Source organism: Symphalangus syndactylus, chromosome 2 (genome assembly GCF_028878055.3).
Source record: "Symphalangus syndactylus isolate Jambi chromosome 2, NHGRI_mSymSyn1-v2.1_pri, whole genome shotgun sequence".
NCBI classification, from domain to species: domain Eukaryota; kingdom Metazoa; phylum Chordata; class Mammalia; order Primates; family Hylobatidae; genus Symphalangus; species Symphalangus syndactylus.
The window spans coordinates 122476425-122502345 of record NC_072424.2 but is presented as its reverse complement, the minus strand read 5'-3'; the positions used below and the strand labels follow the sequence as shown (position 1 = coordinate 122502345).

The following is a 25921-nucleotide window of genomic DNA, read 5'->3' as shown; positions in this document are numbered from 1 at the left end:
AAAATCAAATAAATAAATTTCAGGGTCTTATCATTTTGTATTAAAGCAACTTATTACATAAATGACATTTTCCTTTAGGAGATGTGTGCATTCGTGTTTGTCATTTTTAAAATGGAAATAGAATCATAATGTCACCTTAAAGTGACCAGATTTAGAATGAGAACTTTAATTACACGGGAGGAGTAAAAAATACAATAAAATAAGATGATATGTATATACAAGAAAATGGGCATAAAGAGATATTAAAGAAATCAGTGGAAAGTAAACAAAGCACAAATTTAATCACACAAGGATCTAAGGATTAATGTGTCAGTTGATAACATTTCAGCATATCTTTTTGCTAATCAGAGTATAGATTTGCATAGGAACAGAAATTTGAGCAGAATAAAAATGTAATCAAAGAAAAGGCTTGGCTCAGAAAAGTAAAACACATAAAATGATTTTAAATAGTATGGTCTTCATCTGCATTACCTTTTTTTTTTACTACAAGTCCTTATTTTTCACTTTTATTAAACATAAACAAGACAGTTTGTAATTCTTTATGACTCGATGACTTTTGAATTTAAGATTAAGTTAATTTGTAGTTTAAAAATTTTCTCAGGTTGGGTGAGGTGGCTCACACCTGTAATCCCAGCACTTTGGGAGGCCAAGGCAGACAGATCACCTGAGGTCAGGAGTTCAAGACCAGCCTGACCAACATGGTGAAATCCCATCCCTAGTAAAAATACAAAAATTAGCCGGGCATGGTGGCACGCACCTGTAGTCCCAGCTACTTGGGAGGCTGAGGCAGGAGAATCGCTTGGACCCAGGAGGTGAAGGTTGCAGTGAGCCGAGATCATGCCACTGCACTCCAGCCTGGGCAACAGAGCGAGACTCCATCTAAAAAAAAAAAAAAAAATACAAAATACAAAATTAGCTGGGTGTGGTGGCAGGCACCTGTAGTCCCAGCTACTTGGGAGGCTGAGGCAGGAGAATCACTTGAACCTGGGAGGCGGAGGTTGCAGTGAGCTGTGATCATGCCACTGCACCCCAACCTGGGTGACAGAGCAAGACTCCGTCTTAAAAAAAAAAAAAAAAACAAAGTTAGTGAGGTATGATGGCAGGCACCTGGGTCCATAATAAGCTAAAAGCAATATTATACTTTAGATACTGGTAGTGTTTGCAAAAAATTTAGTTAAATGTGAAGATAATACAAATGGAAACAATGTATGCACTTTAAATGTCTACTGACAATTAAAAGCAGACGGTGGTGGTGGGGGGAATCCTGTGATAATTGGTTCAACTCTGATACTTATCTATAATTTTCTTTCAAATATCTACCTCACTAGAATTTGAATTCAGTGACTCACTATAGGTTATCCACTTACCTTACAATGGTCATACTGGAGCTGTAAGGCTGGAACATCTCCTCCAATAGGCATTTGTTTCTTAAGCTCTTCATCTTTCATATTCAGCCATTTGATCAATTCTTCTAAAGACATCAGCAACCTGTTCCACTTCTCAGCACTGGCCTCCAAATGGGCCCTGTTGAGAGATAATAATAATAATAATAACCACATTTAGAAATGCAAATTACATTCACAAAATTATCTACCTTCCTTTAGCATAATAATCTTATCTGACCAAGTAATGTTTACTTCCACAAAAGAGACTGACTCCTTGTAAATACATATATATGTATTTATAATATATTATACATATATATGTATAATATACATCTATACAATATGTATATTACATAAATATATATATATTTACACATATGTATACACACATATATCCATTTCCTGTAAGAAACAGCTATTTTGAATAGGCTATAATATTCAGAGGACTTATCGGTAATAACTAACAAAATTTAAAACACAGACCTATACAAAATGAAGGCTTTCAAGAAGGATGTCCATGATAGAATGTAAAATTATAAACCAAGTTTTGAAAGTTTATGTATAGTATATATGCACATCCAAATATATTTTTTCTCATTTTCTCTATACATGGAGAGAGAGAGGAAAATAACCACTAAGAGCACAGTAAATACCTAATTTTATCTATTTTTACACCATTTAAGGATTTACAACAGATTCATAATATTTTTCTTTCCAGAAAAAAAAAAAGCACCGACTAATTTTTTTTTTTTTTTTTTTTTTTTTTTTTTGAGACAGAGTATTGCTCTGTCGCCCAGGCTGGAGTGCAGTGGTGCAATCTCGTCTCACTGCGACCTCCGCCTCCTGGGTTCAAACTATTCTCTATTCTGCTGCCTCAGCCTCCTGAATACAGCTGGAATTACAGGCATGCACCACCACGCCCAGCTAATTTTTGTATTTTTAGTAGAGACAGGGTTTCACCATGTTGTTCAGTCTGGTCTGAAACTCCTGACCTCATGATCCACCCGCCGGGGACACCCAAAGTGCTGGGATTACAGGCGTGAGCCACCGCGCCCGGTCTTGGTTAACTTTTTTAGGAATGGAAATTACTGATGTGTTACTTTCTCTTGTAACCAAAAACTCCTTCTCTTGTAACCAAAAAGCAGAACAATAGCAACGTTTACCTCAAAAAGTTGGAAAATAATCAAGCATTGCTTCAACAGGATACGATTTGGCTTAAGGTCGACCAATGTCTAGTGACAAATGACCAGTGTGAATAGAGAACAGTTGGGCAAAAGTTACTGCAGTACTTTATACTCTCATTTAAAGGTGAGGTCTTTGTTTCAATAATAATTTCTGCATTTAACACAGAAATGCACCTTCAGATTCTTAGATTATGAACTCCATAATCACAGATATGTTTAGGAAATACATTTTTATGTGGTTAAGGTTCCAATAAGAGCAAAGGCCCTCGAGAATAGGAGTGTAAATCTATGCACATGTTCCTTTTTTGCTCTTGTTAGCCTCAGGCCCACTGGTGGGCTGGATTTGAAAATATGGGTCAGTCAGAAACAACTCCAGCGACTCAAGGAATCGAACTGGATTTGACTCAATCCTGCATCACCCCAGAGGGCAGACTGTGAATGTGGGCTTATGCCTCAACTTGGGGAAATGGAATTACTGTGACTGCCCATGATCTTTGAGGTTTAGAGGTGTAACAAGGCACATGTCTGCCTTTCATTAGCATATTCTGATTAAAAAAAGCTAAATGTGAAATAATAAAAAAAAGTTTAAATACAGAATGAAGTTCAAAGCATTTTGTAAATCTCTGAGAACAGTATGATTAGAAAATTTATTTTCTTGTATTTACTATCAGTTCTATTTATTCCACAGGTGCTACAATTGAACGCGTTTTACAAAACTGTGGTTAACAAGGTCCTGATTCTGCTTGGGCTCCAGCTTTTCTGTGTTCATATTGATAAACTTTAGGCCAAATATGTAATTACCTTTCCCTGATAACTAATAATTTCATTTGTCACAGAGCAGAACTAAATAATTTCAATTATATTAACTGAAAATTCTCTCTGTAGTTCTAGGGCATTTTGCAGCAAGTAAATTTGACTGAGCTACCGCAATTTCTTTCCAATATTTTTAATTGCAAAACCAGCTAGAAATCAGATGTCCTCAATCAAGAAGCACTTGAGTGTCTCCGTGTGCAAAACATTTATACGTGTTCCCTGCCCTTTTATTTCAGATGATTCGATCCTGCATCTTCAATGTCTGTAGTTTAACTCAATAATCAATAACTAAACACACATTATATTCCTTTGAAATTGAGTTGCAAACACTTATTGTATTGAAATGCACACAAACATATTTTCCAATGCAGTCTTCTTTGACTGCACAGAAATAATGAAACTGATTACTGAAACTTACAGTATTTAGAATCTGAAGAACTATCTGTTAATTATAAGGATGAAGACAATATTTTTTAAAAGAAATGCTGAAGTGGCTTTGAAATAAAAACGAAAACATTGGTATATGTCTGCTTCTCTGCATCTTTGATTTTCCACAGTAAAAAGCAAGTTGATCTGGCAGAATCTTTGTCTGGCAAATCTGCTCTGGTTATTCTCAAATAGATTATAACTATGTGTTTAGTGGATTACTACCATATGCCCAAATAAATGCATGCTTCTGTAGTAGCCTTCAGTGTTCTAGTTTCATTTTAATTCTTTCATCTTGAAAGATGAAAGCCTTTTCTTGGGCAACAGGTTGAATGCTTTGTAAGAAGAAACTTTAAATTTGTGTTCAGCTTAATGGTACTTTCTCAATTATCCTATAAACATTTTAAAACTCAAATTTCTCTAAGACTATTGATAACTAGTGATCAACCAGATTTTCAAAATCTTCACATAAAATATTTCTTTATCAAACATATCTGTGGGCATTCATATTTTTAAACAATTGACTTATTCTAACATCTCGGCTGCTTCAGTTCACTCCTTTAGTACTTTGATATGTACAAAGCAATAAACACTTTTATTGACTGTATTATCAACCTAGGATGATGTCTACTACAGAATATCTTTTACACAAGTTACCCCTTTTAAAATTGAATCATTTTTTACAACTCTATAAGCATTTTTAAGTGACCAGTTATTCTTAAAAAATGTAATGCAAAAACGTGTTAGAAGGTAAAGAGACCCATAAAAATGGTACTTCATCATTTAAGCATAGTAGAAAGGAATTATGGAAGTAACTACAAACCAGTATCTGTTTTAAATCAGCAAAAGCCTCCACCTTTCAAACAAACTGTATCTTCAAGCAAGTTATTATTCCTTCTCCCAGTGTACAGATATAAAAGGAAATAGTGTGAATGAGTGTGAGAAGGAGCATTGGTTAAAATAAAATACAGTTTTTCATTTACTCAGTACAAGCAAACATTTACGGAGCACCCACTCTGGCAGAGATATCCCATCCTCTGTTGTGTAATGACTACCCAGAATCAAATGTCCAATTCGGTATTCTTACTACAAAAGTATATATATATTTTTTGGTTTATGGTAAAATCTCCAAACTATAGGGTTATAATGAAAGAAAATACCTTAATTAGTCCAAGAATAACAAGTAACTTTAAAAGACTGTTCCTGCTCCCAGGAAAGGAATTAAGACGTATTAGGAGAAAAGAGTCGAGTCTTCAGAATTCAGTCTGACTGTGCTGAAAAGAACATCAAAGCCGTGATTCCAATATGGTAGACATCAGCAGCATGTGGCTATTTAAATTTTAATTTAGGATAAATAAAATGAGTACATTTTGAAATTCAGATTATCAGTTGCACTGGTCACATTGCAAGTGTTCAGTAGGCCACATATGGCTAGCGGCTATTGTATTAACCAGGGTAGATATAGATAATTTCTATCATTGGAGAAAGTTCTATTAGAATGTGCTACACCAGAGACACCAGAAAAAAAAAGAGAGCAGTTGAATCTTCCTCTATTAGATATGGAAAAAAAATGGTTAGGAAAAGCAACTATCTAAGGCTAAACATAGTGTCAATGACATTGTAAAATGTGGTAACATTAGATTTAAATGATGATGTTAAAGGTTAATCTTCTCTAAGGGCTTTTAAAAAGGTGCCCTGAATTTTTAAGAGACTCATAAAAGAAAGGGAAGATAGAATTTTATCTTTGAACTCTGTTTTCATTAGATTTGACAATTTTACTGGCCTTTGAAACCATATGTTAATAACGATCTATATTAAACATCATTATGCTGATAAATGGATATTTAATTAACACAATCTCAAATTAAATAAGTTTAACATGAAAATTTAAACCCATGTCATCCACAGCACAGAACTTATTAGTGTATTTCCAATTCACATTTTTCCAGTGAGTAAAAAATATAATCAAAGTTCCTGATAGCCTGTCTTCTAGGTGACATTTCAAATCATTAGCATTCTTCTCTTGTACAGATTGAAGTGAAATTTATCATTGTATGTATTGTTTTAGATGCTAAAGAAGATGTAGAATGTTGGATTTTGGTATATAAAAAGTTTAGGCCGGGCGCAGTGGCTCACGCCTGTAATCCCAGCACTTTGGGAGGCTGAGGCGGATGAATCACGAGGTCAGGAGTTCAAGAGCATCCTGGCCAACTCGGTGAAACCCCATGTCTACTAAAAATACAAAAAAATTAGCTGGGCGTAATGGCGGGCGCTTGTAATCCCAGCTACTTGGGAGGCTGAGGCAGGAGAATCACTTGAACCCAAGAGGCAGAGGTTGCAATGAGCTGAGATCATGCCACTGCACTCCAGCCCTGGCAACAGAGTGAGACTCTGTCTCAAAAAAAGAAAAAAAAAAGTTTAATCATGGCTATCCAAAAAGACTGAAAAATAATGTTCAAGATATTAACCTATGGTATTGAGCCACATATTATTACATTGTTCCAATGGCTGCACCATGGTCAAAGAAGGTAATACCTGTAAAACACTTAGGATAGATCTAGCATATAAATATTCAATAAATATTAGCTGTTATTATGATCTTGGCAGACATTTTCTTTTTAAAAAATTATGATAAATTACAGCAAATGTTCCCTGCCATGACATTTTATGCTATAAAAACTTTAAGTCAACTTTAGCACAATAAAAGCATAATGTGAAATACAGAACCAATGCATATTAAATACTCCAATTAGCATAAAGAGTATCAATCAGATGGCCTCATTCTCAAAACAAAACAAAACAAAATGAAGGCCACCTGCAGAGAGAGAATTTGGGGACTAAAAAGGATCAAAATCTTTTAAAATAGGCATGGCAATATCAGAGCAGAACTGTAGGAGACTGAGACACAAAAACACCATTCGAAAGATCAACTTATCCAGGAGCTGGGTTTTTAAAAAAAAAAAAAAAAAAAGACTGCTAGCAAGACTAATAAAGAAGAGAGAAGACTCAAATAAACACAATCAGAAATGACAAGAGGGATATCACCACTGATCCCACAAAAATACAACCATCAGGGAATATTATGAACACCTCTATGCACATAAACTAGAAAATCTAGAAGAAATGGATAAATTCCTAGACACATACATTCCCCCAGGACTGAACCAAGAAAAGACTGAATCCCTGAACAGCCCAATAATGAGCTCTGAAATTGAGTCAGTAATAAATAGCTTAGCACCCAAAAAAAGCCCAGGACCAGATGGATTCACAGCTGAATTCTACCAGTTGTACAAAGAAGAGTTGATATCATTCCTAATGAAACTGTTCCACAAAATTGAGGAGGAAGAACTCCTCCCTAACTCATTATATGAGGCCAGCATCATCCTGATACCAAAACCTGCCAGAAACACAACAACAACAAAAAAAACTTTAGGCTAATATCCTTCATGAACATCAATTCAAAAATCCTCAACAGAACACTGGCACACCAAATCCAGCAGCACATGAAAAAGCTAATCTACCACGATCAAGCAGGCTTTCTCCCTAGGATGCAAGGTTGGTTCAACATACACAAATCAATAAATGTGATTCATCACATAAACAGAACAAGACAAAAACCACATGATTATCTCAATACATGTAGAAAAGGCTTTCAACAAAATTCAACATCCTTAGGTTAAAAATTCTCAACAAACTAGATATTGAAGGAGCATACCTCTAAATACTAAGAACCATCTACAACAAACCCACAGCCAACATCATACTGAATGGGCAAAAGCTGGAAGCATTCCCCTTAAAAACTGGCACAAGACAAGGATGCCCTCTCTCACCACTCCTTCAACACAATATTGGAAGTCCTGGCCAGGGCAATCAGGAAAGAGAAAGAAATAAAGGGCTACCAAATAGAAAGAGGGGAAGTCAAACTATATCTGTTTGCAGGTGACAAGATTCTATATCCAGAAAACTTCACAGTCTCAGCCCAAAAGCTCCTTAAGCTAATAAACAACTTCAGCAGCATCTCAGGATAAAAAAATCAATGTGCAAAAATCACTAGCATTCCTACATATCAACAACAGTCAAGCTGAGAGCCAAAGCAGGAACACAATCCCATTCACAACTGCCACAAAAAAAAATAAAATACTTACAAATATAGCTAACCAGGGAAGGGAAAGATCTCTACAAGGAGATATATAAAACACTGCCCCAAAAAATCAGAGACAACACAAACCAATAGAAAAATATTCCATGCTCATGGATAGGAGGGATCAATATCATTAAAATGACCATACTGCCCAAAGCAACTTACAAATTCAATGCTATTCCTATTAAACTACCAATAATGTTCTTCACAGAACTAGAGAAAACTATTTTAAAATTCATATGAAACCAAAAAAGAGCAAGATAGTCAAGGCAATCCTAAGCAAAAAGAATAAAGCTGGAGGCATCATAATACCTGACTTCAAACTATACTACAGGTCTATAGTAACCAAAACAGCATGGTACCAGTACAAAAATAGACACATAGACCAATGGAACAGAATAGAGAACTCAGAAATAAGGATGTATGCCTACAACTATATGATCTTTGACAAAGCTGACAAAAATAAGCAATGGGGAAATGATTCCCTATTCAATAAATGTTGCTGGGTAACTGGCTAGCCATATGCAAAACATTGAAAGTGGACCTCTTCCTTATACCATATAAAAAACTAAACTCAAAATGGATTAAATACTTAAATGTAAAACCCAAAACTATAAAAAAAAAAACCTGAAAGCAAACTGAGGCAATACCATTCTACACATAGGAATGGGCAAAAATTTCATGATGAAGACACCAAAAGCAACTGCAACAAAGGCAAAAATTTGATAAATGGGATCTAATTAAGCTAAAGAGCTTCTGCACAGTAAAAGAAACTATCAACAGAGTAAACATACAGAATGGGAAAAAATTGTTGCAAACTATGCATCTGACAAAGGTCTAATATTGAGCATCTATAAGGAATGTAAACAAATTTACATGGAAAACACAAACACCATAAAAAGTGGGCAAAGCACATGAACAGACACTTTGCAAAAGAAGATATATATATGCAGCCAACAAGCATATTAAAAAAAAAATCAACATCACTGATCATTAGAGAAATGCAAATCAAAACCACAATGAGATACCATCTCACACCAGTCAGAATGTCTATTAGTAAAAAGTCATATTTAAATATAACAGATGCTGACAAGGTTGAGGAGAAAAAGGAACACTTTTACACTGTTGGTTGGAGTGTAAATTAGTTCATCTGTTGAGGAAGACAGTGTGGCGATTCCTCAAAGATCTAAAAACATAAATACCATTTGACCCAGCAATCCCATTACTGGGTATATACCCAAAGGAATATAAATCATTCTATTATAAAGACACATGCACATGTATGTTCATTGTAGTACTATGCACAATAGCAAAGACATGGAATCAACTTAAATGCCCATCAATGATAAGACTGGATTGAAAAAATGTGGTACATATACACCATGGAATACTATGCAGCCATGAAAAAGAACAAGACCATGTTCTTTGCAGGAACAAGGATGAAGCTGGAGGCCATTATCCTCAGCAAACTAATGCAGGAACAGAAAACCAAATACCACATGTCTTCACTTATAAGTGGGAGCTAAATGATGAGAACACATGGATACATAGAAGAGACCAATAAACACTGGAGCCTATGAGAGGATGGCAGATGGGAGGAGGGAGAGGATCAGTAAAAATAACTATAGGGTACTAGGCTTAATGCCTGAGTGATGAAATAATCTGTGCAACAAGCCCCCATGACACTAGTTTACCTATATAACAAACCTGTACATGTACACTGAACTGAAAATAAAAGTTAAATAAAATAAACATGAAATCTAAATAATAAATAATTTAAAAATAAAATAGACAAGGTGGTGAATATAATAGAAAATCATTGAAAATCACACCAATTGTAAGTAGAAAGTATCAAATTATAGCAGGATCAATGTTACCATTTTTCACTTTCTAGTGCAACACTAGGCAGAATCCAAGATTAAAGGCAAGGGATAGAGAGGGTGTGGACATTGGAATGTCAGAGACTGGGAAATAGAAGAAGTTAAAAGGGAAAGGAAATTCAAGGTCCTGACACTGCTGAAGTATCTTATGATGGGCTCCAAACTAAATAGAAGGGATTAATAGAGTCTGAAAAGAGGAAGGGTTTAAGCAACTGAAGATTAGAAGATGTGAAAATTCAGGAAAAAAAGGAATAAATGTTTAAAAGCTGGAGAATGTGACAGTTGAAAATACTGGAGGATGTACATTTTAATATAATCAAGTTGGGGTCGGGTGCAGTGGCTCACACCTGTAATCCTAGCATTTTGGGAGGCCGAGGAGGGTGGATCACTTGAGGCCAGGAGCTCGAGAGCAGCCCAGCCAATATGGCGAAACTGCGTCTCTACTAAAAATACAAAAATTAGCTGGGCATGGTGGCATGTGCCTGTATTTCCAGCTACATGGGAGGCTGAGGCATGAGCATCCTTGAACCTGGAAGATGGAGGTTGTAGTGAGCCAAGATTGCACCATTGCACTCCAGCCTGGGCAACAGAGCAAGACTCTGTTTCATAAATAAATAAATAATCAAGTTGAAATATTGTAGATCTAGCATATAAACTGAATAAAACTTTTTTTCCCCTAGATGGTGAACTGGAAGCATTGTTAGCACGCCTCTTCCACTTGGAAAGACAAAATAGTGTGTAAAGATTCATACTGTGAACTTATTTCCAAGAAGCAACACAGGAACTTAACAAGAAAACTGACAGACACCACAGACCCTTTGAAAGAAGCAGCAGGCTGCAGTGTATATTATGAGCCAGGCCAAAAATTGTAAGTCCCCAGAGTGTGAAAAAGGGAGAAACTGTCTACAGGATATACACACCCACTGGGGAACCTGGCAATCCAGGTCAGGGGAAAGGCCTTAACCCTACCCAGCTCCGGAGCTGATGTAGTGAGCAATGGGGAGTAGATGAGAAGGAACCACATTGGGATGTGCTGTGTGTGCACTCCCAGTCTCCAGAGGGATGAAGGGAAGTCATTCCTGATCCTATGTCACAGGAGACCTCGTGGAAGTCAGCCAATTAACTCAGGCACGGGTCGCAGGTTAAGAGAAGCTCCCAACTGAGATTCATGATATAAACTTGAGTGGGCATAGGAGCTGGGTGCCCCTGCTTCATGGGCAGATGAGGATGGGCATGGCCTGAAAGCCCTGCAGTTTCCATCTCCACTGGAAAAGCTTATGATCTGGGGCAGTTTTGAGTTTGAGTGCAGACTGGCTGGAACTTTGCTAGCTGTTGCCGCTAGAGAATGCTGCAGATGGGAGACCTGCCTTGCCAAGTGCAGGGAAGCTAGGTGGGTCTTATTGCGCCAGCTACACCCCACTCCTCATTTGCACTCTTCTGTGCAGCAGAGGCAGCTGTGCCCCTCCTTGGAACCCTACCCCAGCAGCCAGCAAACTGTCCTCCAATCCCACTAGGGCTGCTGCTTGCGTCTGCCTGTAGAGAGCCAGAGCATGGACTTGCCTGATCCACCTCCCTCCTGGTTTTGCCCCTTCACTCCTCCTGGTAGCTGAACACACACACACACACAAAAAAACAGAAACTTTTGGGAGCTCTATGGCCCCTCCCATTGCTTGGGACACCAGAGTACCTCCCCTGGGTAACATAAGGCAAAGCATAAATCCCACCAGTACCACCACAGCCAGTGCCCTTTTCCAAGTGCCACCTCCTAGCTGGAGGCCAACTGACACAGTCCATGATAGCACCTGCAAGGAGAATAACACCGCACCAGGAAGGGGAAAACTTGGTGACCTTGGCCATCACCATTACCTGCATCACCCTGGCTAACCAGGAGGACCTGAGTCTGCCCAGGGGACCCGTTCATTACTATTACACATGGCATGTGAGAAAGCCAACACACTAAGGCTATTTATAACCAAGGAATATCACAGAGTCTACATCACTCCTCTGCAACCCCCCTCAGAGCTGGTGCTGGCACCCACTGCTGTGAGACTTCGGGACAGGTCACATCACTGGATCCCTTGCAGACATTCCCCCCGCACCAGCCTGGACTGTGGCAGTCCAAATTGGTTGCTAGACCGAGTGGAGCGGCAGCATTCACAGTAGTCTGGCCCTCAGGGATTCCCACTCCTGGGGGAAAGAGGGAGTGCTCCAAATCAAGGGAGCAACCTGTGGGACAAAAGAATGACAAAAGAATGAAGACGGCAGGCCTTGAGTCCCAGACATTTCCACCTGCGGGAAGTTTCTTTCAGCAGAGGCATGGGTGTAATGCTGGGCTCAGTGGAGAAAGTCTGCAGCTCTGCCCCAACAGTCAGGCAGCCCTGGTGCTCATGAAGGGTCTTGGAGGAGGGGACTTCTCTCCTTCACTCACCATTGCAGACACACCTGGGGCTGCTCCCACAGGAGCCTGGCGTGGGTGCACCTGTAGACAGCCATTCTAGAACAGTGGGGTGACTGCCTCCCCACAAGGGAAGTGCCTTCCAGGTTCAGGCTTACATGAGGGGTAGAGTCACAGTCCCTCTCTATATGTAACATCAGCATTCCTACAGATGGAAAGAGGTGCCTGTGTCATCTGAATAGCCAGGAAACTGGGTCAGGGGAGTGACTGGGTAGTGGGGCTTTCTTGCTGGCCTGACAGGAGGGCTGAGGTAGCTTCCTCCCTTTTCCCTGAAAAGACCTCAGTTCATTTCCCTGAGAAATCCCCCAGCTGCCTCTGTCAAGGCTGGGACCTCTGTGCATCACTGGGTATTACATTACCCACCTGTTTGGTTTTTACTCATGGACACCTCCACTGTTGGCCTGAAACCTGAACTGTTCAACCTAGGAAATGAAATACTGGATAAAATAAGTAAGTGCACACCACTGGGGAATGAGATAACCTTCACGAGACCACTGCCATTCCAATGCCACAGGAGACAGTGAACCTACTCACACACCAAGCACATTACTACTACAATAAGTATCTGAGAAAGCCATCATACAGACTCTATAACCAAGGAACTCATACAGAGTCTTCACCCCTGAACACATGCAGAGCTGAATTAGGTTACAATAAACCAGAATCATTAAAGTCACACCCTCAAGGAGAGAAAAAGAAATTTAAAAGAACACATAGTCAAATCAAAAATAAATTCAAAAATAATTAGAATAAATAGTCTTCTGCAATGAGAAGGAGCCAGAAAAATAATTCCAGTAATATGACCAAACAGGGTTCTTTAACACCACCAAATGATCACACTAGCTCTCTAGCAATAAATCCTAATCAATATGAAATCTTTGGAAATACCAGATAAAGAATACAAAAAGGATGACTATTAAGTTACTCAAGGAGATACAAGAGAAAGGTGAAAAACAACACAAAGAAATTATAAAAACAATTCAGGATATGAATGAAAAATTTTCTAATAAGATAGATTTAAAAAAACACAACTTCTGGAAATGGAATACATATTTAAGGAATTACAAAACGCAGTGGAAAGTTTTAATAGATTAGACTAAGTATAAGAAAGAATTTCAGAGCCTTGTCAAAATTCTGTCAAAAGCCTGTCAAAAGACAAGGCTTTCAAATTAACCCAATCAAACAAAATTAAAGAAAAAAGAATGAAATGAAATGAACAAAGTTTTCAAGAAACATGGGATTATGTAAAAGGGCCAAATCTAAGAATCACTGGTGTTCCTGAGGGAGAAGAAAAACCAAATAGTTTGGAAAACTTATTTGAGGAAATAACTGAGGAAAACTTCTCTAGCCTTGCTAGAGATTCAGACACCTAAATACAAGAAGCACAAAGCAGTCCTAGGAGATTCACTACAAAAAGGACATCATCAAAGCGTATGGTCATCAGGCTATCTAATGTCAACATGCAAGAAACAGTTCTAGGAGCACTGAGACAAAAGCATCAAGTAACCTATAAAGAAAAACTTATCAAATGAACAGCAGACTTAGCAGACTGCTAAGTCAGACTCAGTGGAAACCTTACAAGCTAACAGGAATTTGGATCCTACCTCTAGCCTCTTTAAACAGAAAAAAACCGTCAGTCAAGAATTTTGTATTCAGCAAAACTAAGTTTCATAAATGATGGAGAAATAAAGTATTTTCCAGACAGCCAAATGCCAAAGGAATTTGTCATATGTATATATATTTAGGATTATATCTTCTTGTTTGATTATTTCATTATTATATAATAACCTTCTTTGTCTTTTTTTGATTGTTTTTACTTTAAAGTCTGTTTTATCTAATGTTAGAATAGCTACTCCTCTTCACTTTTGGTTTTCAATTGCATATATTTTCACCCTCTTTACCTTGAGTCTATAAGTATCCTTATGTGTTAGGTGAGAAAGAGAAAATTTTCTCTAACTCATTCTATGAAGCCATTATCACTGTGATACCAACACCAGGAAACAATATAACAAAAAAAGTACAGACCAATATCCCTGATGAACATAGATGCAAAAATCCTCAACAAAATACTAGTAAACCAAATCCAACAGCACATCAATAAGATAACTCACCAAAACCAAGCAGGTTTCATCCCAGGGACGCAGGAATGGTTCAACATATGCAAGTCAATACAAGACCAGCCACACAAGAAATGCTAAAAGGAGTTCTCAATCTTGAAACAAAAGGTGATTATGCCCCAGAACAGAACCTTCTGAAAGCATAAAACTCACAGGGTCTATAAAACAATAACACAATAAAGAAAACAAAGTGTCTAGGTGACAATCAACATAATAACTGAAACAGTGCCTCACATCTTAATAATAACATTGAACATAAATGGTCTAAATTTCCCACCTAAAAGACATAATGGCAGAATGGATAAAAACAAACCAAAGTGTCTCTTCAAGACACTCACCTAACACATAAGGATTCTTATAGACTCAAGGTAAAGTGGTGGAAGAAAATATGACATGCAAATGGCAACCAAAAGTGAACAGTAGTAGCTATTCTTATATCAGATGAAACAGACTTTAAAAGCAACAACAGTTAAAAAAAAGACAAAGAAGGTCATTATATAATGACAAAAGGATCAATCCAACAAGAAGATACTACAATCCTAAACATACATGCGTCTAGCTCTGGAGCTACCAAATTCATAAAACAATTACTACTAGGCCTAAGAAAAGAGAAAGACTGCAGCACATTAACAGTAGGGGACTTCAACACTATACTGACAGCACTAGACACATCATTGAGGCAGAAAGTCAACAAAGAAACACTGGACTTAAACTGCACTCTAGAACAAGTGCACTGAACTGCTTTTTACAGAACATTCTACTCAAGAACTGAAGAATATACAATCCTCTCATCAGCATATGGAACATTCTCCAAAATACATAAGGCCACAAAACAAGTCTCAATTAATTTTTAAAAATCAAAATTATATCAAGCATCTTCATAGACCAATGAAGCAGAATAGAGAACCTAGAAATACAGCCAAATACTTACAACCAACTGATTTTGACAAAGCACACAAAAACATAAATTGGAAAAAGGACATGCTATTCAATAAATGATGCTGGGAAAACTGGAAAGTCACATGTAGAAGAATGAAACTGAATTCCTATTTCTCACTATATACAAAAATCAACTCAACATGGATTAAAGACTTAAATCTAAGACCTGAAACCATTAACAATTTTAGAAGAAATTCTAGGAAAAACTCTACTGAAAATTGGCCTAGGCAAAGAATTTATGACTAAGACCCCAAAAGCAAATGCAAATGTAGCAAGAACAAAAATAAATAAATGGGACCTACTTAAACTAAAATGCTTCTGCACAGCGAAAGAAATAATCAACAGAGCAAAAAAACAACCCACAGAATGGGAGAAAATATTTGTAAACAATGCACCCAACAAAGAACTGATATCCAGAATCTACAAGGAACTCAAATTAGCAAGAACAAAAACAAATAATCCTACTAAAAAGTGGGCAAATGACATGATTAGACATTTCTCAAAAGAAGATATACAACTGGGCAACAAACATATGAAGAAACACTCAATATCACTAATCCTCAGAGAAATGCTGGTAAAACCACCTTACCCTGACCAGAATGGCCATTATTAAAAAGTCAAAAAATAATAGATGTCGATGAGGATGTGGTGAAATGGGAATGCTTATACACTGCTGAGAATGCAAATTAGTACAATCTCTAAGCAGATTCCTCAAAGAACTAAAAGTACATCTACCATTTGATCTAGCAATACCACTGCTAGGTATCTACCAAAAGGAAAAGAAGTCATTATGTCAAAAAGATACTGGAACTCATATGTTTATCACAGCACAATCCACAATTGCAAAGATTTGGAACCAACCTAAGTGTCTATCAATCAATGAGTGAATAAGGAACATGTGGTATGTGTATACCATGAAATACCACTCAGCCATAGAAAAGAATAAAATAATGTCTTTTGCAGCAACTTGAATGGAGCTAGAGGCCATTATTCTAAGTAAAGTAACTCAGGAATGGAAAACCAAACACTATATGATCTCACTTATAAGTGGGAGATAAGCTATGGGTATGCAAAGGCATATGGAGTGATATAATGGACATATGAGACTCAGAGGTCAGGGAGGTTACCAGGGCAGTGAGAGAGAAAAAAAAAACTACCAAATGGGTACAATGTACAGTACTCAAGTGATGGGTGCACTAAAATCTCAGACTTCACCGCTATACAATTCATCCTTGTAACTAAAATCACCTGCACCCTTAAAGCTATTGAAATTGTAAAACTTTTAAAAAATAAGTAAGTAAAAAATAAAAATGAACTGGATAAAACTATAAAGTTAGATAACAGTAGATAGATAGGTCCAGTATATAATAAGCTAATGAAGGAAGGCACCCCCCTGGATAGGACTCATAACTTTAATGTGAAGGAGAGCTATTTTACTGATGAGGTTGTAAACAATTCTTACTTGATTTGATACAACAGAGGGCTCTTCACTAACTAATAGGGGAAAACCAATTGCATTCGGATGCACATGGCCAGGTCGAATGTAATAAAATAAAATGTGTACTCTGGAAAACAGTCTGCCCTTGATCTCCTGGAGATTATCTCAGGGATGCCAAGATGACAGGAAATGTTAACTGAGTCCCAGTGTGACAAGATCTATGGGACTTAGAACAGGGATAAAGGCATTTACAGATAAAGTAAAAAGAAACTTGGAAATCAAAATATAAAAAGTTATGAATATGGATATTGGCACCAACAATAATAGCTGAGAAAAGGATGGAGAATAAAAGGTAAATGGGGCTGGGCATGGTGGCTCACGTCTGTAATCCCAGCACTTTGGGAGGCCAAGGCGAGTGGGTCACCTGAGGTCAGGAATTTGAGACCAGCCTGGCCAACATGATGAAACCTCGTCTCCACTAAAAATACAAAAATAAGCTGGGTGTGGTGGCAGCCACCTGTAATCCCAGCTACTCGGGAGGCTGAGGCAGGAAAATTACTTGAACCCAGGAGGTGGAGGTTGCAGTGAGCCAAGTTCGTGCCACTGTACTCCAGCCTGGGAGACAGAGCAAGACTCTGTCTCAAAAAAAAAAAAAAAAAAGTAAAGAGACACTTGAATTAACGAGGAATGTAGAAGCGTGTCCTATATATAGATCAGGAAGAAGCAGAAATAAGATGATGAAAGGTTAGGATAATGGATGCATTCACTTCTAAGGAGATGTTGTTGAGACATGGAGAAGCAGTGCTTAACGAGTCACAATGAGGCTGGCAATTGTCCCTCTTATCCCTGTGTGACAGGGCTCCCTTTTCAGCCAGTGTTTTCTGGCACCACATTTGATGTTTATGGCTGGTATTCAGGCCGTTTGGTGTCCATAGCAGTTGGTAAAGATTCAGAATATTCTCATTGGCTGCTAGGTGAGGAAAATGAGGAAATTAACCTCTATTGAAAAGAGTTTCAAGCAAAGTAGGCAATTAAGGGGAAACCCAACATTTAGAGAGAAAAGTGATGGAAGAGTTTCGAGAAATATTTAAGACATAGGAGAATGTGTTCACAATAGAAGGCAGTATAAGGGGCAGATTGTGCATTAAAGGAATGAGAGGAAAGAACAGAGAAGTAGGGCTGAACAGTGTGCTCCACAGTGATCACTTTCAGTAGGCAATGAAGGAGTCAGGAGCCTGGGAGGTGGACTGCCTCTACAGATTTGTTATGAGAACACTCCTCCCACTCCTTGGGGAGGGATTTTCTCACTAAACACACTCCGGTCTCTTCTCCACCCCTGAAACAGTCCCTGAAAAGGTAGAGTGACGAATCAGATCTGTAAATTCAGGGAGAATAATTGGGCATGCTTAGCTCAGCCCATACGGTCCACTTGACAACAGGCCATGAAGATACTGAGTTCTTTTCTACTCTTCCATGTATGGTTTCTCACTTGGGAAGCCACCTTGCCCAGTGACTGCTGGTGATTCTGCCTCATTCTGGAGTTTGGTTGACAGCCCCACTCACCTTCACTCTAAGTTACCACCTCCAACCTGGCCTCTATTAGTAATTAACATGGCATTTGAGTTCTCTATTGGCCACATGATGAATGCCCCTTGAGCGCACTTTGTTTCATACTTGTTCAGAATCAAGCCAGCAAGGGGGGAAGCTGTTTTGGGAGACCTTCTCAGAAATCTCCAACATTACCGACCAAGAGAGAAAAATATAGGGTAGAGAGAATTCCTATGTCTTTTAAATTAGTGCCAAACAAAGAGGTAATCAATGAGAATAATAATAGCTAACAATTACTGAGCACATACCATGTGCCACTATTTTTGGCAAATGTAGAGGCTAAATTAAATAACAAACCATTTTATCTTTTATAAATATCCAAGTAATAACAAACATGTTATTTTAATTTTATCATTCATTTTTTAAAATATAAAGATGAAGAAGAGATCATTTACGTCTTTAGCTGAACATACCTAATCTAGTTAAAAATGGCTTTTATTCAAAAGTCAGGCAATAACAAATGCTGTCTAGCATGTGGAGAAAAAGGAACCCTTGTGAACTGTTGGTGGGAATGTAAGTTAATATAAACATTATGGAGAACAGTTTGGAGGTTCCTCAAAAAACTAAAAATAGGGCTACCATATGATCCAGCAATCCCACTGCTGGCTATAAACCCAAAAGAAAGGAAATCAGTATATCACAGAAATATCTGCACTCCCATGTTTGTGGCAGCACTGTTCACAATAGTCAAGATTTGGAAGCAACGTAAGTGTTCATCAACAGATAAATGGATAAAGAAAATGTATTTATACACAATGGAGTACTAGTCCACCATTCTGTCATTTGCAACAATGTGGATGGAAGGGGAGATCATTATGTTAAGTGAAATAAACCAGGCACAGAAAGACAAACATTGACTATTCTCAGTTATTTTGAGGATCTAAAAATCAAAACAATTGAACTCATGGAGATAGAGTAGAAGGATGGCTACCAGAGGCTGGGAAGGGGAGTTGGTGGGGCAGGGGGGTGATGGGGAGGAAATGGTGATGATTAACAGGTATAAAAAATAGTTAGAAAGAATGAATAAGATCAGTATTTGATAGCAAAACAAAGGTGATTATGGTCAATAATAACTTAGTTGTACATTTTAAAATAACTAAAAAAGTATAATTGGATTGTTTGTAACACAAAAGATAAACGCTTGAGGGGATAGATACCACATTTTCCATGATGTGATTACTATGCATTGCATGCATGCCTGTACCAAAATATCTCGTGTACTCCACAAATATATACACCTACTATATGCCCACAAACATTAAAAATAAAATTAAAAAACTTTTTTAAAAGCCATACCTAATCTCTGTAAAAGCACGGACAGGTTAATATAGATATAGATACAGCCGCCAGCTGTTATAAACTTGCAATACTATCAACTATAATAATATAGCAAATGCATTCTTCCCTCCTCTTCCCTTCACAGATGAGTTCCTTGAGATAATGAGACTGAGTAGACTCAGTTCTATTTCCACGTCCTCACCTCCCCTTCTGTCTCTTTAGTCCTCTGCAATCAGATTTCTCCCTCAACCGAAAAAAAAAAAAGGCCCTGGCAAAAGGCCACCAAAGCCCTTCTAATTGCTCCTGGACTCTGCAGGCCTGATCTTACTCCACTTCTTCAAGCAGCTTGCACCATTACTTACGCACTAATTTTAGAAATCCCTCTTTCCTTGGCTCTTGACAACATTCCTGGATCTCGTCCCTCTTCAGAATAGGGACTTCTCAGTTTCCTTGCTGCTTGCCTCTCCTTCACCATTCCTTATGTATTAGACCTTCTTGGACTTCTTTGCTTTGCCCTCTTCTAATGTTTCACCCTCTCTAATAACTAACTCACAATGGTTACCTGCCACCTGTCTCTGGACACCCCCTCCCATCTGTCTATTTCACCTACTGCTCTCTTTTGAAGAGCAGATCTCCATCTAATGGCTTTGGCTATCTTCTCCTGGATGTCTCACCAGTGCCTTAACAACGTGAACTAATTATCTACTCAATCTCTCTTCACTTTCCTAGATGCCAAAAGTGTCTCTTACCAGGTCTCCCCTCTTCAGAACAGGCTCATCCAAGGCATCCTCCATAGTTGTGTGAGGGATTCTTCCAAAGCCCAAATCTAATCATGTCTCCCAATTCCATCCACAGTGGAAGGGAGCTTGGTTACATGTAGGTGTGCATGACTTGTCTCTTACCCCTCTGTCTTTTTGCTAACCATAGTCTTTTCCCCACAACACCAGCAGCAAACTGTATTCTCAGCCAGACTTAATGTATTGATTTTCATATAAACACAGAGTTATTTCAAGCCCCTAACTTAGTTACCCTTCCCCAGTCATCACCTAGACTATCTGGGGAATAACTATATATGTTTCAAGGCTCAGCTAAGGAATGATCTCTTTTATGAAGCCTTGTTTGATCATCTGAAGTGAGAGCAACCACTCTCTGCTTTGAGCCCTACCTTAATCTGAACAGATTTGTGAACCTCTAGGGTTAGGGACTATATCTTATTAATAGCAATGCCTTAAGCACAGAAATAAGTTTTTATTACATGCTTGAATAAGTGCTTGAATCTCTTGAGGTGACTAATCAAAGTAAAAGTTATTTTAATTCATTATCACATTAATTTATTATCACATTTTACTGGAATGTCTGATCTACCTAAATGCAAAAGTCCACTGGCACAAGCATATTCTCCCATCTTCTAAAAATAATGTTAACTTACTTATTACATAATATTCCAACTGTAGTTTATAAGTTCTTTCTCTCCAGGTTAAAAAAAAAAAAAAGTGTCATGATAGGCTTAGGCAATAACTCCCAAGAAAGACCAAACATTTTTTGTCTGTAACTTTTTACTTAGAATGATCTGTTTATGATATAGGTCTTCATTAAATTATTCTTCCTAAATAAGTCATTCTCTAACCTCTGAAAATCCCAGCACCATGTATACCATCTTCACTAGGGCCAGCTCTGGAATTCTTAGGTTGTTGGCATAGATGACTTTGTTGGATGCTCAGTGAATGCTTTCCACTATTAACATTTTAAATATTTGTATTCATATTTATGAGGAATGGAAAGTTGCAACTTGATGGGATCTAGGCAGTTGAAAATTCAAGTCTTAAACAAGTATAATCCCTCACTACATAGTACTCCCTAATTTTCTTCTCTTATTAAGAAAAAGTGGCCAGGCGCGGTGGCTCACGCTTGTAATTCCAGCACTTTGGGAGGCCGAGGCAGGCGGATCACGAGGTCAGGAGATCGAGACCACGGTGAAACCCCGTCTCTACTAAAAATACAAAAAAAAAATTAGCCGGCACGGTGGCGGGCGCCTGTAGTCCCAGCTACTCAGAGAGGCTGAGGCAGGAGAATGGCGTGAACCCGGGAGGCGGAGCTTGCAGTGAGCTGAGATCGTGCCACTGCACTCCAGCCTGGGCAACAGAGCAAGACTCCGTCTCAAAAAAAAAAAAAAAGAAAAGAAAAAAGAAAAAGTAGTTGGCCAATGCTGACCTAGTATATTTTTTAATGGGAACTTTACACAGAGCATCCATGTCCATGCTACATTGCTCCCTTCCTCATATGTAAGAGGAACTACAAATTCCACTCTCTGAGCTCCAGAAGAATAAAAACCTTTGAAAACATCTTAGAAAAAAATTTTTAATTCATTCATGATAAGTAATCATTGAAGATTCTGTTCTCCATTAAATCTTGAAACCAGCTGAGGCAGATCCACTGAGCCCCTTTATGTATAAAAATATTTAACTAGATGCTTTCTTAGGCAGGATTTACATAGATTAGGGAACTATCAAATCATTCCATTCAATCTTCATAGCAATCATGAGTGTTAAATATTTCTATTTTGATTTTGTAAATAAAATAATCTAAGGCTCAAACAGGCTGAGTAGTTTGTTCAAGATCAGAGAGTAAATAGTAAAGTCTGAGTCAAATTCAAGACCATTTGGTTTAATGGCTGTACACATGGTACACGGCAGAAAACAAAACAAAACAAAAACTGATCTAGGACTTCCTGCCAATGTTCTGCTTTCAGATTTTTGCCCAATAACATATTTTTCAGCCAGTATTCACTAAATTTATATATAATTAGGATCTGTCCACTATCTATTAAATACGATCTTAAAATATTCTTGACCCCAATAACACTAATCATACTGTCTCTCTGGATAATTTTCAAGGTATTTTCCTAGTCAGAATTCTGGTCCTAAGGTTCATCCTTCTTTAATTTTACTCTCTCCAAATGCAGACATGAATCATCAATTTTCCATTTTAGTGTCCATAAGAGATATTTAATTTCTATAAATACATTTTGAATGAAGCATACAAACAGGATGATTAAGCAAAACATGTTCACTGCCAAGAGTCAAAAAGATCTAGATTCAAATTCTGGCTTGGCACTTCTTAGCCCCAAAACTTGGCAAGTTTCTTATATTCATTAAACCTCTGTTTCCTCATAGAAGAAAGAATGTTACCACCCACCTTACTAGGATTTTTTGATTATGGACTAAAGTAACATTTGTAAAGATCCTAACAAGTACTTAGTCAAGGTAAACACTCAGTAATTAGCAGATGTTGCTAACAGTATTGTTACTAGTATTGTTAGGCTTAAAATATATGAACATTTGTGAATAGTCTAGAACAGTTGGCAGAGAGTATTGGACACAAATAGAGCTTGAACTATATAACTCAAGGAAATAGGCTTTGCATTAAAATCTTAAACTATTTCTGATGAAGTAGCACTGGTGGTAAGGCTGCACTTTCTCTTTCTGATATACAAAAATCATAAGTATCTACCCCTTCCACCCCATTATTTTTATTCTGATATTGACTATTCTGACCTGATGCTAGCAGATTTTGCTTTTAAGTCATTCCATCTTTGGTTCATATCATCCAGTCGATGTTGAAGCATAGTAGCCTCTTCAGAATTTCCCAAAGCTTTTACCATCTTCTGCCTGTTTCCGTCAATGCTTTTAAATATGTCATTGTGGGCATCAATTTCTGCCTGGATGTCCTAAACAGAAAAAAGCAAATAGATAATGCAAATGTTAGGAATCGGTATATCTTTATATTCACAGATGAGTTGCTCTCAAGCAAAATAGTTCATTTCACCTTAAATTATAAGAAATTCAAGTGCTTCCAAAATTCTTATTATTCTGAAAATTATAGTCTTTAAATCTTCAATACCTCCAGCTTTGTTCTTTTTGCTTAGGATTGTCTTGGCTATACAGGCTCTTTTTTGGTTCCATATGAAATTTAAAGTCATTTTCTCTAGTTTTGTGAAGAAAGTCAATGGTAGATTGATGGGAATGCACTGAATCTATCAATTACTCTGGGCAGCAAAAGAAACTATCATCAGAGTGAACAGGCAACCTACAGAATGAGAGAAAACTTCTGCAATCTATCCATCTGACAAAGGGCTAATATCCAGAATCTACGAGGAACTTAAATTTACAAGAAAAAAGCAAACAACCCCATCAAAAAGTGGGCAAAGGATTCGAAGAGACACTTCTCAAAAGAAGACATTTATGTGGCCAACAAACATATGAAAAAAAGCTCATCAGCACTGGTCATTAGAGAAATGCAAATCAAAACCACAGTGAGATACCATCTCCTGCCAGTTAGAATGGTGAGGAAACAACGGGGTGCTGGCGAGGATGTGGAGAAATTGGAATGCTTTTACACTGTTGGTGGCAGTGTAAATTAGTACAACCATTGTGGAAGACAGTGTGGTGATTCCTCAAGGATATAGAACCAAAAATGCCATTTGACCCAGAATCCCATTACTGGGTATATACCCAAAGGATTTTAAATCATTCTACCATAAAGACAAATGCACATGTATGTTTACTGCACCACTATTTACAATAACAAAGACTTGAAACCAACCCAAATGCCCATCAATGATAGACTGGTTAAAGCAAATGTGGCACATATACACCATGGAATACTATACAGCCATAAAAAATAACAAGTTCATGTCCTTTGCAAGGACATGGGTGAAGCTGGAAACCATCATCCTCAGCAAACTAACACAGGAACAGAAAACCAAACACCGACCGCATGTTCTCACTCATAAGTGGGAGCTGAAAAATGAGAACACATGGACACAGGCAAGGGGACATCACACACCGGGGGATGTCGGGGGGTAGGCGGAAAGGAGAGGGAGAGCATTAGGACAAATACCTAATGTATGCAGGGCTTAAAACCTAGATGACGGGTTGATAGGTGCAGCAAACCACCACGTCACATGTACACCTATGGAACAAACCTGCACGTTCAGCACATGTATCCCAGAACTGAAACTGAAATTTTTTAAAAGGCGTTCAATACATTGACTCCTCAATTTTTTTAAAAAATGTATTATAATCTATATTTCATGTACCAGGGAGTTAGATGTTGGTATATCAGATTCAATTAGCAATTTTTGAAATTTTATACAACTGTTGTTGCCAAATCATTGAACTTTGCTTAATATCCAACAGACTCTTACTCTCCCCTTTTCACATAGGTAAAACTTCCCCTAAAATATTACACCTTACAGAGGTCACTAAGATATTACATAACTATAACTAAAGTGTTTTTCACATTTTGAAACATTTACTAATAGTTTGTCCTTTCAGTCTTATAAAATTTATTTCTAAAATGTTAAAAGAATATTTTCATATACAAGTTCATCATCTTTAAGACATAAAAACTAGTAACGATGGTTTCATCACACACCGGGGCCTGTTGTGGGGTGGGGGGCTAGGGAAGGGATAGCATTAGGAGAAATACCTAATGTAGATGACAGATTAATGGGTGCAACTAACCACCATGGCACATGTATACCTATGTAACAAACCTGCACGTTTTGCACATGTATCCCAGAATTTCAAGTATAATTAAAAAAAAAAAAAATTTTTAACTTGTCAGCAAAAATACTTCCAAAAGCATAGAATAACTGATACATTCAGGCTTATGCACACACAAAAACAGAGAAAGAGGGAAGAGTGAAATTTTGACAAGATCTAGCCCTTATACACATATTTAAGTGATGCTATTTGATTTAAAATGGTTCTTAAATTTATCAGCCTAATTATTTTATTATTGATGTGAAAGATCATTCTTGGGAATAAGCACTAAAAACATATATTTGGCATGTAAATAACAATCTAATTCTTCTGTAACAGAAAAATTTCTGGCTAAGTATAAAGAAAGTACAAAGAAAGTCAGTCTCCCTAACTTTACTTGCCCTTAATCTATTTTGATAACTAAATATAAAAGAAAATATTATCCCACTGATTTATCCAAAATGATTGCATGCATTATCTGGGAAATTTCAATAATTTATTTCTATCCAGTATTAAATGAAAAAGCCAAAAAAAAGAAAAATAGTTTATAAAATACATTTGGGGGCAGTTTAAGTAAAATTAGAATTATTATAAATTTTTTAAAAATTGGTTCAGATTTTGGGGAAACATTTGGCAATCTATATCAAAAGCCATAGACTTAAAATTCTTTTGAGGAAAATGGCAGATAGGAGACAGGTCTAATGCACAGCT

General features: G+C 37.5%; 1 protein-coding gene across 5 annotated transcripts in view; it reads right to left on the bottom strand.

Annotated features, from left to right (window-relative positions):
• The window catches only part of UTRN (utrophin), a 516343-nt gene that overhangs the window by 150088 nt on the left and 340334 nt on the right, over positions 1–25921 (bottom strand). For all 5 annotated transcript variants that reach the window (XM_055266343.2, XM_055266390.2, XM_055266360.2 and 2 more), the window contains 2 exons: positions 23219–23391; positions 1368–1524 (listed from right to left, as the gene is read on the bottom strand). In XM_055266343.2, the coding sequence (XP_055122318.1) occupies positions 1368–1524; positions 23219–23391 (330 nt within the window). The remainder of the gene's footprint in view (positions 1–1367; positions 1525–23218; positions 23392–25921) is intronic.